The sequence below is a fragment of the Nannospalax galili genome, unplaced genomic scaffold (assembly GCF_000622305.1).
Source record: "Nannospalax galili isolate Female #2095 unplaced genomic scaffold, S.galili_v1.0 scaffold886, whole genome shotgun sequence".
In the NCBI taxonomy this organism is placed as follows: domain Eukaryota; kingdom Metazoa; phylum Chordata; class Mammalia; order Rodentia; family Spalacidae; genus Nannospalax; species Nannospalax galili.
The window spans coordinates 3,388,203-3,402,721 of NW_008355971.1; the positions used below are offsets into that span (position 1 = coordinate 3,388,203).

General features: G+C 54.9%; 3 protein-coding genes across 3 annotated transcripts in view; 2 read left to right on the plus strand and 1 right to left on the minus strand.

Annotated features, from left to right (window-relative positions):
- The window catches only part of Rab4b (RAB4B, member RAS oncogene family), a 14,424-nt gene extending 13,418 nt beyond the window's left edge, over positions 1–1,006 (plus strand). The window contains exon 8 of the mRNA XM_008854022.3: positions 883–1,006. The gene's annotated coding sequence lies outside the window, so the exon portion shown is untranslated. The remainder of the gene's footprint in view (positions 1–882) is intronic.
- A 78-nt stretch (positions 1,007–1,084) lies between these two features.
- On the plus strand, positions 1,085–8,245 carry Egln2 (egl-9 family hypoxia inducible factor 2). Its single transcript, XM_008854018.3, has 5 exons — positions 1,085–1,982; positions 6,486–6,605; positions 6,937–7,073; positions 7,275–7,342; positions 7,640–8,245. Exons 1-5 carry the CDS (start codon positions 1,122–1,124, stop codon positions 7,693–7,695), a joined length of 1,242 nt encoding a protein of 413 aa, XP_008852240.1. The 5' UTR covers positions 1,085–1,121; the 3' UTR covers positions 7,696–8,245.
- On the minus strand, positions 8,242–11,617 carry LOC103750777 (cytochrome P450 2F2-like). Its single transcript, XM_008854023.1, has 9 exons — positions 11,447–11,617; positions 10,869–11,031; positions 10,360–10,509; positions 10,090–10,250; positions 9,577–9,753; positions 9,359–9,500; positions 9,077–9,264; positions 8,630–8,771; positions 8,242–8,537 (listed from the first exon to the last, which is right to left on the minus strand). Exons 1-9 carry the CDS (start codon positions 11,615–11,617, stop codon positions 8,356–8,358), a joined length of 1,476 nt encoding a protein of 491 aa, XP_008852245.1. The 3' UTR covers positions 8,242–8,355.
- Positions 11,618–14,519: the final 2,902 nt, after the last annotated feature.

Consider the following 14,519-nt stretch of genomic DNA (forward strand, 5'->3'; position numbering starts at 1 on the left):
CGGTCGTGCGGGCCCGTTGGCTGTGCGGGGACGCGGGGCCCGGGCCGAGGGGAGGGGCCGGGGTCGGTGCTGCCCCGCCTCGGCTGCCTGCCGCGCGCCGTGGTCCCCGGGGCTTCGCCATAGGGGCTAGGAGCCGCGGCGCTGCCCTGGGCCTGGCCCCGAGTGTGGCCTCTCCTCCCCGCTCCCTTCCGTCCGTCCGTCCGGTAGGACCTCCCTTCCGTCTGGGTGTGTGTCGGTCCCCGGCAGGCTTCCTCCTGTAGGACGCAGGTCGACCCCGTAGCCCTGGCGGCTGCAGGCCATGACCGCCTCCCTGCCGGCTTGTTTTTCTCCCTCGGCTCCACGGTCTCTTTGTCCTCGGACTCCGGGTTTCCTCCGGCCTGGCTCGTGGTCTTCCACCCGGGCTGTCTGGGCTCCGCGAGCGCTCCGCCGTGGGATCGCCCGCAGGCTCCTCGGCACCCCGACTTTTCCCCAGTCCTTTCTTTTTTTCTTTCTTCTGCACCCTCCCCATCCTATCTTTATGTCTCTATGGAGTCCCCAGGCAGATGCCTTCCGTTTCCCCACTTGTCCACCATTCCTTTTCCTCCCAGAATTCTCTGATGATAGATAGCCTCCCGTGCCCTTCCTTCCTTTGGGCTGTCCACCCAGCCTTTTCCCTCTGGCTCGGGTTCCCCTTTTCTGCACTATGCCTGTCAGCTGTTTCCCCTCAAATTCTCAAGGCCCACTTCCCCGTCTTGGCCCCCGTGTGTCTGTGTGTTTGTGTCTGTCTGTCTGTCTCTAGTCATATCTGTCAATCATCTACTTAACTCCTGGTACCATCGCCGCCCCTTCCCACCCGCTTGCCTCTAGCGCCTCTTAAATCCCTTTTTTTCTCTTTTCTTCCAGCCACCCCCACCAGTCCCTCCCCAAGCTCCTAGGGACAACTGTGGAATTGGGGACCAGCGAGCACCCCCAGGGCACGAGAGGATCCCCTACTGCCTGCCCTGCCTCACCCTGCCCCACACCAGGCCCAGCGGCCCCCGGCTGCATCAAGTGGAGGAGGAGGAGGCGGCGGCGGCAGAGGAGGGTGGCACCATGGGCCCGGGCCGTGCCCTCCATGCCCGGGGGATGAAGACATTGCTACCATGGACAGCCCGTGCCAGCCGCAGACCCTAAATCAGGCTCGCCCTCAGTTGCCAGGGTCTGTGTCAGAGCCTTTGGAGCCTAGCCGAGGCAGGATGGGGGTGGAGAGTTACCTGCCCTGTCCCCTGCTATCCTCCTACCACCATCCAGGAGCATCTGGTGAGGCCTCGGCTGGCAGTGGGACGCCCAGGACCACAGCCTCAGCCACAGCTACCACTTCGAGCCCCTTGCAGGAGGGCTTTGGTGGACAGGATGGTGGTGAGCTGTGGCCACTGCAGAGTGAAGGTGCTGCTGCACTTGTCACCAAGGAGTGCCAGCGGCTGGCAGCCCAGGGTGCCCGGCCTGAGGCCCCGAAACGGAAATGGGCTGAGGATGGTGGGGATGCCCCGTCACCCAGCAAGCGGCCCTGGGCCAGGCAAGAAAACCAGGAGGAGAAGGGGGAAGGTGGTGTGGGCTGTGACAGCGGCGATAGCAGCAGCATGGCCGGTGGCAGTGGCCAGGCGAGTGCTAGGCTGAGGGAGGAGGCCCTGCCCTCTGCACCTGAGCGCCTAGCCCTGGACTATATTGTGCCTTGCATGCGGTACTACGGTATCTGTGTCAAGGACAACTTCTTGGGGGCAGCACTGGGTGGCCGTGTGCTGGCTGAGGTGGAGGCCCTGAAGTGGGGCGGGCGTCTACGTGATGGGCAACTAGTGAGCCAGCGGGCAATCCCACCGCGCAGCATTCGTGGGGACCAGATTGCCTGGGTGGAAGGCCACGAGCCAGGCTGCCGGAGCATTGGTGCCCTCATGGCCCATGTGGACTCAGTGATCCGCCACTGTGCTGGGCGACTGGGCAACTACGTCATCAATGGGCGCACTAAGGTAAGGCACTTTTTTGGTGAGTGCCTAGTGCTTTGGCATAAAGTGGGCCGGGACACTGGCTTCTGGGGTTAGAAAAAGGTGTAGGCTAGCTCCCCCGAAGTGGATACAGTTGCCTGTGGGGGTGACTTGGGAGTCTCGGCTTCCCTCTGGGCTTTCATTTGTGACCTGAAAACCGCCAGGGCTGCAGCGGTTCTTGACCTTGCGGTACTCTTGGGAAACCAAGAGCTGCTGATCCTTACAGCCTGCCTTAGACTAACGACAGTCAGAGTAGACGGGCTTTTCTCTGTCTCTAGCCTCCTGTCTGTCCCTGGCTGCTGCCTTGTCTGTTCTGCCTCTTGTGTGGGAGAACTAGAAGGTGAAGGAAAGGGTGGCTGTGGTGAGGTGAGCCCTGGACTGAAGATGGGGCGCTACCTACTTTGTTGAGTATCTGCCCTGGGCTCCATTTTGCCCTGTGGGCCTACTGCATGTGCATCAAGGACAGCTTTCTGGAGGTGACATTGTGTGAGAGGGTCCTGTCCCCATCTTTCCCACTCCTCCCTGTTCTAGTCCCTATTGTCCATCCTCTGACAATTGTGTCGCCTCCTGCCTGCTTTCCATGGTCTCTTTCCTTGACCCTCTGCCTACATGTATCTTCTTGGTTCCTTTTTCTTGTTACAGAGTAGTAGTTTTTAATGTTTTTGGAGCATAGGGTTTTCAGATTAACTGCCAAAAGCCACAGACTTCAGGAAAAGTGCTCATTTGGCTGGAGTTTGTGGGCAGTTAATGTTAGGGCCTCATGGGCCTCCAGCTGTCCATTCAAGAACCAGGGGTCAGGAGCCCTGCCTGGACAATGACCCCCGGGATCTTTCCTGTCTGCTGACCTACCCATTCTCTTCATGGAAGGGTGTGAGACATGGTATCATTTGGACACCATCTGTTCAGAGTGCCCACTGCTGGCTACTGGTGATGTCTGACTGATGGTACCATAGGCTGTATTCTGCCTTGTGCCCAGAGGACTGTGCTCCTGATGCTCCCTCCCTTGTCTCTCAAATCCCATCGTGAGTTCTGCTGTGCAGCTTTCCTCTCAGACTAGAACTGGCTCAGGGGCCAGGGCTCCCCCAGGGCCCAGGCCTATTTCCTCTCCACCTGAGCTGGAACTTGCCCTATTTCCCTCTCCCTCCCGTTACTTGATAGCTGGAGAGCCAGAGCTGGCCCCTCCCAAGGCTTGGCTCCTGTGCAGGCAAGATCAGTGTGGCCTCCCTGGCTCAGCAGCTGCAAACCTGGTATCCACCCTCCTTGCAGGAGGGAAGTCAGGGAGACAGGGGAGCTCACTGCCCAGAGTGGGATGTAGTTCTGAGTCTCAGGAAGGGAAAACCAGGTCAGGTCCCTAGCTACTTGGGAGCAGTTTATGAAGGGGCTTGAGGGAATAGGTTGCTTCCCCTCTGGTGCCTCCTCCCATCTGGATGTGCTTGGTGACAGGACCTGAGCTAGGATTGAGGACAGGGAAGAGTCAGGTTCTAATGCTGTAAGGTGGCTCTTATCCTTGGGGAAGTAAGAACAGATCAGGCTGGTGTAGTAGGGAATGGAATACCCAACCCCGTCCCTGGAGCTTGTTCTCTCGAAACTCCAGACCCTCCCATTTCCAAAAGGCAAGGCCACATGTAGGCTCCCTTCCCTGGGCTCTAGAGTGAGCTTGTGTGGTGCTGAGGTAGTGGTAGTGAGGACATAGACTGGCGGTGTGGCCTTGGCTAGCAGTAACCTCGGTCGTCCCTGAGTGGGGCTCCTGTGCCCTTTTACCTTCTCTGCCATCCCTGTCTTCCTCTCTGGATCTGTGTAGTTGAAAGAGCTGATTCGTCCTGGCATCAAGAATGCGCAGTGGGGACCCCAGGTAGGGTTCAGTTGGTTTGGTTTGTTCTTTTAAGAGCAGCTTGGAGGCAGGGCTTGCTGTCTTTGGCTGAGTCCCTAGCTGCTGACTTGGGGGGTGTGTGGTGGTGATAGGATCCTTGGCCTATTATCTCCAGTAGCCTTTAGTCCAGCATACTGGCTATGATCCCATTTACTGCTCTTGGGTAGGAGGGGTGGGTAGCAAGTTCCTTTGTTACTCTGCTGTTGTCCCTGTGGCTGAGGCTTTCCTTTAGCTGAGGTTAAGAGCAGTGTTTTCATCTAGTAGGTAACACCCTGGGCACTTGGGAGACAACCCTGGTCCCAGGAGCTTCCATGGGCTGCTTTTCAGGCCAGTGCTGGGTAAACAGGTTTCTGAGCTAGCTTTAGATGTAGAGGAGCCACATGGACCTTTCCACTAGATGCTTAAGCTGGTCCTTGACGTGAGTGCCCAGTAATATACCAGGCAGGTGCACAGGCTTTCAGGTTGAGGCTTGGAGCAGAGGGAAGATCAGAGTGTGTAGGCACCACCTGTGATTTTTGGTGGGGGGTGCAGTGAAGAGGTGGAGGAAGCATCTCTGGCTGCTATGTAGGAATTGATAGGGCAACGCTGTCTGCCCTCCCTGTGTGTGCAGAGCGTGTCTGAGTGCTCATTGGAGTCCCAACTCAGGAGGCCTTGCCCATCTCTAATCAGTGACTCACTGATTCCAAGCCACCAGGGCCACAGTCACATTCTTTCCTCCCTGTGAATGGTTGCTTGGAGCACCATCCCATCTGTGGGAGCAGTGCAGAGAAGACTCACCCTCCTGATCCTTGGAGTACAGAGGCCAGGGTTTGCCACACCCTGGTCCTGAGGCTTTACTTCTGGGTGGACTTAGGTTGTAGCAAGCCCTCCTGGTCTCTTTTTCCAAGGTAGGGTCTGGTGGATTAGGTATGCAAGTGTGATGCAGAAGACATTGCATCCACAATGAGGCGAGCCCTGGGACTGATGAGTTGAGAGGGGCCTTGGGAGGAAGGTGCAAGACCAAATCAACCTGGCCTGTGTTGAGTGCTGGGTTAGCCCACCTGTCTTGTCAGCAGACACTGATGTGTCTGATTATGACTGCTTATGCTTGGCCTGCTGGGTTGGGCTCCTAAGTACAGGTCAGCATTGTGAGGAGCTCCAGCTGCAGAGTCGTTCATACCTGGGTAGCAAGATCCAGACAGATGGTCCTGGACTGGGCAGGAGCTCAAGGGTCCTCATGCTCATGGTCCCTCCATTTTGCTCAGTGTCAGCCCTCCCAGTGTTTTGAGTTGAGGTGGGACAGGAATCCTTTTCTTTTAAATGATATTTTTTTTTAAAAATTGTTTTTGATTTGTTTTTATGTGTATGAGTGTTTTGCCTGCATGTATTTAAGTGCTTTCCCAAGAAGGTCAGAAAGAGGGTGTTGGAGTCCCTGGAACTGGAGTTACAGACAGTTGTTAGCTGTCATATGGATGCTGGGGATTGAACCCGAGTCCTTTGGCAGAGCAGCCAGTGCTCTTAACTGCTGAGCCATCTCTCCTGCCCCTTAAATAGCTTTTCAATTTCTGTTTCAGTTCTCTAACCAGTGGCAATAGTCATTGTAGTAGGTCTTTCCAGACATTTGTTATCCAGTTAATTTCCCACAGCAACTTGTAAAGTGGTGTTATTTACATTTTGGCAGGGAGGAATCTGAGGTGGGAACTTCATTCACTACCCTGATGCCACAGCTCATTGTGGCTATGCTGAGTCTTGAACCAGTGAATTTGATTTGCAGCAGTGACTGGGCCTTGTCCCTTACACTTGCAGCCACTTTTCTGATAGCTCCTTGGTAACATTTCCAAATGTGGCTGCAGCCTGGTTAAGAGCTGGGGAAAAGTCTGTGCTGTGAGAACACCTGGCTGTGATCTCAAAGGTTAATGCTGCTGCTGGAGAGCAAAGGTGTTTATTAATCCCATTGTATGGTGGAGATAATTGAGGCTTGTTCAGGTACTGGAACTACCAGGGTTGCTGTGCAGCTCGATTGGATGGGGACTTCTAGATTGGGGTTCCTGTTCTGATGTGTGGGACAGATCATTTATGTAGCTGTTGCCTTGTAGTCAAGTGCAGTAGATCTCAATATGGCTGCACATTAGAATTACCCAGGGAACCTTTTAAAAATCCAGGCTGCACCTTCTATGAACTCCACCAGAACCTTTGAGGTGAGGAGGGCTGGGCCTCAGTAGTCAAACTCTTTCGGAAGTCTATGCACTTACTGTATGGTTCAGACTGGTCTTGAAGCTGCGATCCTCCTGCCTCAGCCTTGTGAGTGCTGAGATTATGGGTATGCACGTGTACCACTACACCTGGTGGGGGTTAGACCCTCTTTAAAGAACACAAACCACCATTTGAACCCCATTTGAACCACGCATTGAACCCCATTTGAGTCTAGGGTGGGGGTGATGACAGAGGTGCGGGGGAGTGAGTTCTTGAGGCCAAAGAGGTTGGGTTTTGATGAATTTGAGGATGCAGTTTAAATTAAGAGAAAGTCTGTTGGAGCTCCTAGAACCTAGGATGATTAAAGACAGACGAGCCAGGAAGGGCTTCTTTCCCAAGATGTCCCTGCCTGGTCTTAGTAAACCACCTATCTCCATCTCTGCCAGGCCATGGTGGCGTGTTACCCAGGCAATGGGCTGGGGTATGTGCGGCACGTTGACAATCCCCACGGCGATGGGCGCTGCATCACCTGTATCTATTACCTGAATCAGAACTGGGATGTTAAGGTAGGGTGTGGGGGTGGGGCAGTGTGATTATCCTTCCAGCCCATAGGGGGCGGTGAAGTCTCTAGCTGACTGGTGGGACTTTCTTCCTTTATGGGAATGATGCTGTCCACTTAGCCCTAGCCACATACACTCACTTCCCCCTTTTTCTATCTTGTCCTTAATAGTTTCCTGTCCATCTCCATGGCAATGTAGACTCTGAACTCATTTGTAAGCACCTGAGTGGTGGGAGGGAGCCGTGTGTGCTGGTCCTGCGCTCTCTAGTGGGCACATGGGTGCAGTACAAGGCAGAGGCTCCAGGCTTCACCAATGGCCTCATTTGGCCTGCCTCCAGGTGCATGGGGGCCTGCTGCAGATTTTCCCTGAGGGTCGGCCTGTGGTTGCCAACATCGAGCCACTCTTTGACCGGTTGCTCATTTTCTGGTCTGACCGTCGGAACCCACATGAGGTGAAGCCAGCCTATGCCACCAGGTATGACCTGTACTTTTAGGGAAGTGCCTGGGTGTTCCCCCTACTAAAGTGTAGGTCCCCAGAGTGACAAGGGAGTGATGAGGTGCTGAGAGGGCCCAAGTGGGAAACATAACCAAGTGACTCACAAGGGTGGACTCGAGTGTCATTGGAGGTGGTGACTGGAACTGCAGAAAACTGATTTTTGACTGCCCTGCTCCCCAGGTACGCCATCACTGTCTGGTATTTCGATGCCAAGGAACGGGCAGCAGCCAAAGACAAGTATCAGCTAGGTACTGGCTCCCCTCTCTCATGTCCTTCCTAGTCCCTGTATCCTACCAGACCATGACCTCTGTCTTTTTTTTTTTTCTGGTGCTGAGGATGTTATCCTAGAGCCTTGCTGTGCTCTACCACTAGCCCAGTGCCCTCATCTGTCTCTTAAGTCTAATTCTGTCTCTCTAGCCAGCCCACTTTCCTGGCTCCTCCAGCATGAGTCCCTTTTCTTCTGATGCTCTCTCCATTTCCCAGGTTTCTTTTGGCCTCCCTGTCCCTTCCTTGGTGAGTTACAATCTCTGTCTTCCTTTCCTCAGCATTGGGACAGAAAGGTGTCCAAGTACCTGTATCACAGCCGACCACACCCACCTAATGGCCAGCCCCAGAGCTGCGTGGACTGACAGCTCCCTGACTTCAGGAGGGCCCTGGGCCCCAGTGGCAGCTCACCAGCCTCAGTGCCCACTCCTTCTCTGCCACTGCTGCTGCTTCTGGCTTGCCTTTGCCCTGTGTGGTGTGGAGGGATTCTGAGCATCACTGGGGACCAAGGAGGAAAGACCACTGCCCCTTGAGGGAGCTGGGGTTTGTGACCTGGGCAGTGGCCAGTGTGTGAGGGCATACCATAACTGAACCTGGGGGCCGTGTGCTGCCTGTCTGGTCATTCCTCATTGGGTTTGGAGCTGAGAGGAGGCAGGATTTGGGGTTGAGGTGAGTCATGGCCTCTGGCTGGCAATGGTTTGGGGGGTGGGTATCCCTACTCTCCCCATTCCTCCAGCCTGGAATGTGAAGTGACTCCCCAACCCCTATGGCCTTGGCACTTTTTGAACTGGGCTGCTGCTGCTTGGGCAGAGTTAGGTGCCAGGAGGAGCATGGGTGTGGAGGTCCTGCCAGCCAAGAAATAAAAGTTTACCTCAGAGTTGCACACACTTGAGTATTCCTTTCTGTAGTGACATTTCCACATCCGGGTAGAAGCCTTTACTGACCAAGGAGGGGAAGGAAATCGGGGCTTCTGAGATCAGGCTAGTGGAGCCCAGCTTCAGCGGGCCACCAGGCGGAGCTGGAAGGCTGGGGGCACGTTGCCCAGGCCAGTGCACTGTGGGGTGAGATTGATACTGGCTGGGCTCTCGGTTGAGAGGAGGCAGAACTTCTGCAGGATGGCAGTGAAGAAGAGGAAGATCTCCGAGCGCGCCAGGCCAGCACCTAGGCACATGCGCTTTCCTGTGGATATGGGTGCAGGTGTGGGGTGAATGAGCACCTTTCCTTTACCCCCCAGTGATGGCCATGCTGGGTGCCTCTCTCCTGGCTCAGACCTGGAGCAAAGGGCATGAAGGCATCATTGTTCTGGAACTCTCCCCTGTCATCCAGGAAATTGGTGGGATTGAAGTGGTCAGGGTCTTTGAATTGGGTGGGATCTCGGTGTGCAGATACCAGCAGGGGAATCACAAAGGTGCCCTGGGGAGACACACAGGTAATGTTACCCACAGAATTGGCTCCTCATCCAAGACCGCTTTCTGTTTTTGTGGTGCTGGGTACCAAACTCAGGACCTTGCATGTGTGCCATTGAAGTGCTCTCACTGCTACACCCCCAGTACCTGAGATGATGATAAAAGCCCTGGGGTGAGCCTGCCATTTCTGTTCCTGGGGCTGCTGACTGCCTCAGTCAGTGCTGTGCATGCCCATTGAACCTAACCGCCGAACAGGCACTTGGGTTCCCCCGCTCCTCACCCCAGTGCAGAATTCCCAGGCTTTTTGTACACCTTACGCAGGAAGTGACTTCGGAGGTGGGTATCTCGGGTGAGGGCCCGGGGCAGCCCCAGCGGCAGCACGCTGATGAAACGTTGGATCTCATGCAGCACTGCGTTCGTGTAGGGCAGGCGTGCACGGTCCTCCAGGTTCGGGGCACGTGTCCGACCTATTACGGCGTCCAGCTCTGCCTGCACCTTGGCTGAGGCCAGTGGAGGTTGTGAGATGAGCCTTAAGACCGCCCAGCCCGGCCCTCTCCCCCAGTTCAGGCTTAGCAGAGTATCCAGCTCCCAAACCTGCCACCTCTGGGTACTTGAGCATAATGAGGAGCCCGTAGCGAAGGGTGGTGCTTGTAGTCTCGGTGCCGCCGAAGAAAAGATTGTGAGTGGTCATCACCAACGTCTCATCTTGGAAATGACTTTCCGGGTCCTGCTGTTCCTGTGGGCAGAGGCAGGTGCTGCAGCGTTTGCTGGTGGGCAGCACAGGTAAGGTTTAGGACGGCAGGGACTTGCACCTCATCCATTTGGTCCAAGAAACAATCGATGAAATCGCGGGGCTCTCTGGCCTGCCTCAACTGCCGGTGCTGCTGGATTTGTTCGGAGATGAAGACTCGAAGCTCTTGGAAGTTCCGGAAGATTCGATGGTGTGGGCCGGGAATCCAGTCCAGGAACGACGGGAAAATGTTGTATGCCTGGAAAGACAGGGCCTTAATAGGGCCTTGATCAAGGCAATTGGACTTTAGTTTCCCTGATAGGGAGATTGGACCAGGAATTTTTTTTTTCTGAGACAGGGAAGCCCCACCCGGCCCGGAGCTCACTATGTAGACCAGGCTGGCCTCGAACTCTCAGAGTGCTGGGATTAAAGGTGTGTGCCACCACGCCCGGCTGGACCAGGATTTTGATGTGGGTTTTAGAAGTCTGCCATAAAGAATCTTGACTTCATTCAGATGAACCACTAAATGCAGGACTGTGAGCCTGGGGTTTGGCAAGGGCCCACAAAAAGAAGGAATTGGAACCCATTCTCTCACCTCGCCCCATTTGGAACTCATGATGCGGAAATTGTCACTGAAGAGGTCCAGGAGCCTCAGGAACTCCGGATCCCCATAGTCATAGCGCTTTCCGAAGACCACAGAACAGATAACGTTGGATACAGCATTATCCAGCAGTCGTCGGGGATCGAATGGAGTCCCTGGGGGTGAGAATGGCCCGGGTAACAAAGCTGTGGTCCGGCCGGCTGGCTCCGTCTTGCCCACTGACCACCCCCAAGATGGCCCTCTGCTCTCCCTGCCGGGCCGCACCCACGATGGCTTGAAATTCGCCGAGCAGACATGACGCCTCCTCCTGGATGCGCTCCTCGATGCTGCGCCTGCCCACGCCGAACTCCTTCAGCGCTCCCAGGGCAAAATTGCGCAGCGTGCGCCAGCGCGGCCCGTTGGAGAACGCGATGCCTACGGCGGAGACAGAGAGGTGGCGGCCTTGGGGTGCTGGCCCCGCCCCGCCAGGGAAGTGCCAGCCCCGCGCTACACCTAGGGGACGAGTCCTTCACCAGACACCATGCCAGCCTTCTCTGTCCTATCCACATACACTGATCCCAGGTCTAGAACCGGCTTGCTCTTGAGGGCTTAGGCTTCTATGGCTCCCTGGTGAACCTCGGGGCCTAGTCGATAGCCAGCCCCCCCGCCCGCCCCCAGTCCCCGAGTCCTCAGCGTCAATCTCTGTTAGTCTCCGCCCACTCGGTCCCGCTCCACCTGTCATCCTTCCAAACTGGTTGGTCTGGGTCCTCAGTTGCACCCAGCCTGACCCTCACCGTTTCCGTGGGTGAAGCGTTCGAAGACTGCCATGCTTCCGCGGCCGGAGAAGGCGTCCGCCTGGAGCACCAGTGCGTCCCGCAGCGCTGTGTAGCCGCACAGCACCACTGCAGGGCGCGGGCCCAGCCACACGGTGAACACCGGGCCCCAGCGGCTGGAGAGCTGCGGGGAGCTAGCGCTTAGCAGAATCTGTGGCGACCCCAGAGCCCTCCCCTCCCTCACTCCCTCAAACCTGCAAGTTCTCGTTTCAACCCCTCGTTCCTCAGGTCCAGGGGTTCGGATCCCTAACTCTCTTCTCCTTAGACCCAGGAGTCCAGACCCCTGCCCTCCTTCCTCTGTCTAAAGGGTCCAGGTCTAGCCCTCCTCCCTCGGACCCAGGGATCCAGGCCTAGCCCACCTTCCTTAGGCCCAGCAGTCCAGACCCCAAGCCCTCTTCCCTCTGACCCAGGGGTCCTGTCCCTCAACCCCTTCAGCTGTCTGTTTAGAGCCACCCAGGACTTTACCCCTGCCTCCCCGAACCGGTACCACCTCCCGGAATCCAGAATTATGTATGACTCCAGTCCCACAGTTGGGTTACCTCCATGAGCACACGGTCCAGGTGTCCAGACTGCAGCTGCAGCAAATTCCCCAGCACCGGGAACGGCGTGGGCCCAGGGGGTAGGCCCCTCTGCATTTGAGCACGGCGGACCCCCCAAGCCCACCACGAGAGTGCCAGCAGTAGGAGAGGCAGCAGCAGCACGGTGGCCATGGTGCCTTCCATCCTGATCCTCCAGGCCTGGGGCCCTTCGCAGCTCACTTGCAGGGGCTTTTAGGTTGGATGGGAGCGGAGGGGAGGCCGGGGGGCGGAGACCAGCGTGGGAGGGCCAAGTGTCAGGGGCTGCTCTGTCTCCACCCTGCCCCCCACAGCATTACCAGCCCGAGCACATTTGTACCCTGGTTCCCCTAGGCTTTGTGTGTGTGAACCTCAGCTTATTTTCATGTAGAAACTCAGCCTTGTGTACCCTTCTAGTACCTCTGAGCTATGTGTTCTCCTCAATCGCCTAGTCACGTCTGGAGCCACACTCCAGTGCCACACTTGTTTTTTAAGTGCACTCATTCCTGACTCCTAAATACAGTGCTAAAACCATCGGCCTGGCACTCTTGTGCGCTGTGCTTGTGGTATCTAGGGGAGACCCTGGAACCTTGTCTCTTATAGTCTCCCATTGTCTTAAATTTTTTATTTTATGTGTATGTGTGTTTTGCCTGTATGTATGTAAGTGCACCACATGAATGCAATGCCCGTGGGGGCTAGAAAAGGGAGCAGGATCCCCTGGAACTGGAGTTACAGACTGTTGTTAGCTGCCCTGTGGGTGGTGCTGGGAACAGAACCCAGGTTTTGGGAGAGCAGCCAGTGCTTGTCACTGAGCCATCTCTCCAGGCCCTTTGGTTTTTTGTTTGTTTGTTTATTTTCTTTTGTGTTTCTGAGCCGCTCTCATTATGCAGCCCTGGCTGGTATGGGACTTGCTACGTAGACCAGGCTGGCCTCAAACTCACAGACATTCTGCCTGCCTCTGCCTCTCTAGTGCTGGGATTAAAGGCATGTGCCATCATATGGATAGCATTTTTTTTTTTTTAAAGACTGGCTCTCACTATGTAATATGTAGACATACTATGTAGTATGTAGTCCATTCTGGTCTCAAATTCATGATCCTCCTGCCTTAGCCTCCTGAGTGCTGGAATTAATGGTATACTCCACTGTGCCTGGCTTTTCCATTGTTCATGGAACCTACATGCTGTCTCTTCCTGTTGTGGCACCCCCACCCCCCTCCGATCACTGGTATTCCCTAGGTTGCTGGTTCCCACCTGCCTGGCACTTCTGAGCCTAGCCTTGTAACTTGGGTGCCTATCTTACATGATCTCAGCTCATGTCCTGTCTCAGAACTCCTGCCACCTCTGTTTTTCAGGCTCTGGCTCTCATGGCCTGCCAATGTCCCATGAGCCTGCTGTTGATGCATCACCTGGTCTCCAGACTGCCCTCCCCCCAGGTCCCTCAGGAGGCACCCCTATCTGAAGCTAGACTGACATGTGTATCCCTCACTTCTCCCCTTGCTCTAGGGACACAGACTCAAGGGGCACACCCCCACCAATCCGGCCTGCACACACCTGCCCCCACCCTCATGGCAGAGGAGCTGTCAGTTCTTTGGGACAGACTGTTCAGGAATGTGATCCACCTTCCTGCTCCTCCCTGTCTTGTTGGATTCAGTTTTCCTGCTTGGCAGAGAGCCCAGACCTGGGGCCAAGGTGGGGGCCCTCACAGAGTCCGAGGCTAGATTTGTTCCTGGGATTGGTTCAGCATCTCCATCTATCTTTGTTTCATTTCTCAGGGTCTCCTTGCCAATCTCCGTGTCCCTTTGCTCAGGTGTCTCTTTCTGCTTATCTTATCTCTGTAGCAGTCTCCACTGAAAGCGGGGGTGCCCTCCCTGCCCAGCCCTACCCCCATGGGTCGGACCGATGGTTCAGAATCTCTGGCTTTCTCTCCAACTCCTGGTCTTTTTCACTGTGTTGGGCTGTACCCTGGAGTGTCAAATTTTCATGTATGGGTATTTTTTTCAAAAAGACTTATTTTCAGTTTGTGTGCTTGTGTGCATGTGTGTGTTTCTATGCACAGGCAGGTGTTGTGGAGGCCGGAGGGTTGTCAGATCCCCTGGAGCTGGAGTTACAGGCAGTTGTGAGCCACCAGATGTGGGTGCTAAGAACTGAAATTGGTCCTTTGTAAGAGCAGCAAGTGCTCTTAACCTCTGACCCATCTCTCCAGCCCCAGGAATTTTCTTTTTAAAATACTGTTTTCTACTCCAATTTCCTTTTTTTTTTTTCTTTTTCTTTGTTTTTTTTTCTTGAGACAGAGTCTCCCTGTAGGCCTCGGCTGGCCTGGAACTCGCTATGTAGACCAAGCTGACCTCAACAGAGATCCACCTGCCTCTGCCTCCTGAGTGCTGAAATTAAAGGCAAGTACCACCATGCCTGGCTTGAATTTCTTTTTTTAATCAAGTTTTTATTAGCATATATTATATATAACATGTTTCATTATGGCATTTTCTTATTTATTATTATTATTAATAATAATAATTATTATTTGGTCTTTTTGAGACAGGGTCTTCCTGTAGCCTTAGTTGGACTGGAACTCTCTATGTAGACCAGGCTGGCCCTGAACTCACAGAGATCTGCCTGCCTCTGCCTCCCCAGTGAGTGCTGGGACTAAAGGCGCGCACAACCACGCCCAGCATTTTGTTTATTATTTTTTGTGTATGAATGTAACACCTTCATGTAGGTAGGTGCACCTGTGTCATGCAGTGCTCGCAGAGGTCAGAAGAGGGCATCGGATCCCCTGGAACTGGAGTTATGGACAGTTGTTAGTTGCCATGTGGGTGCTGGTCTTCTGCAAGAGCAGCCAGTGCTGCTGAGCCATCTCTTCAGCCCCTCATTAAGACATTTTCATACATGCATGTGTAATCTATTTTGATCCTATTCCCCCACCCCTGACCCCCTCCCACCTTTGTTGATCCCCTTCCTCTTCCCAGCCCCTTTCTTGTTTTCTTTTCCTTTCCTTTCTTTTCCCTTCCCCTCCCCTCCCCTCCCTCCCTCCTTGCCCCCTCCCTCCCTTCTTTCTCTTC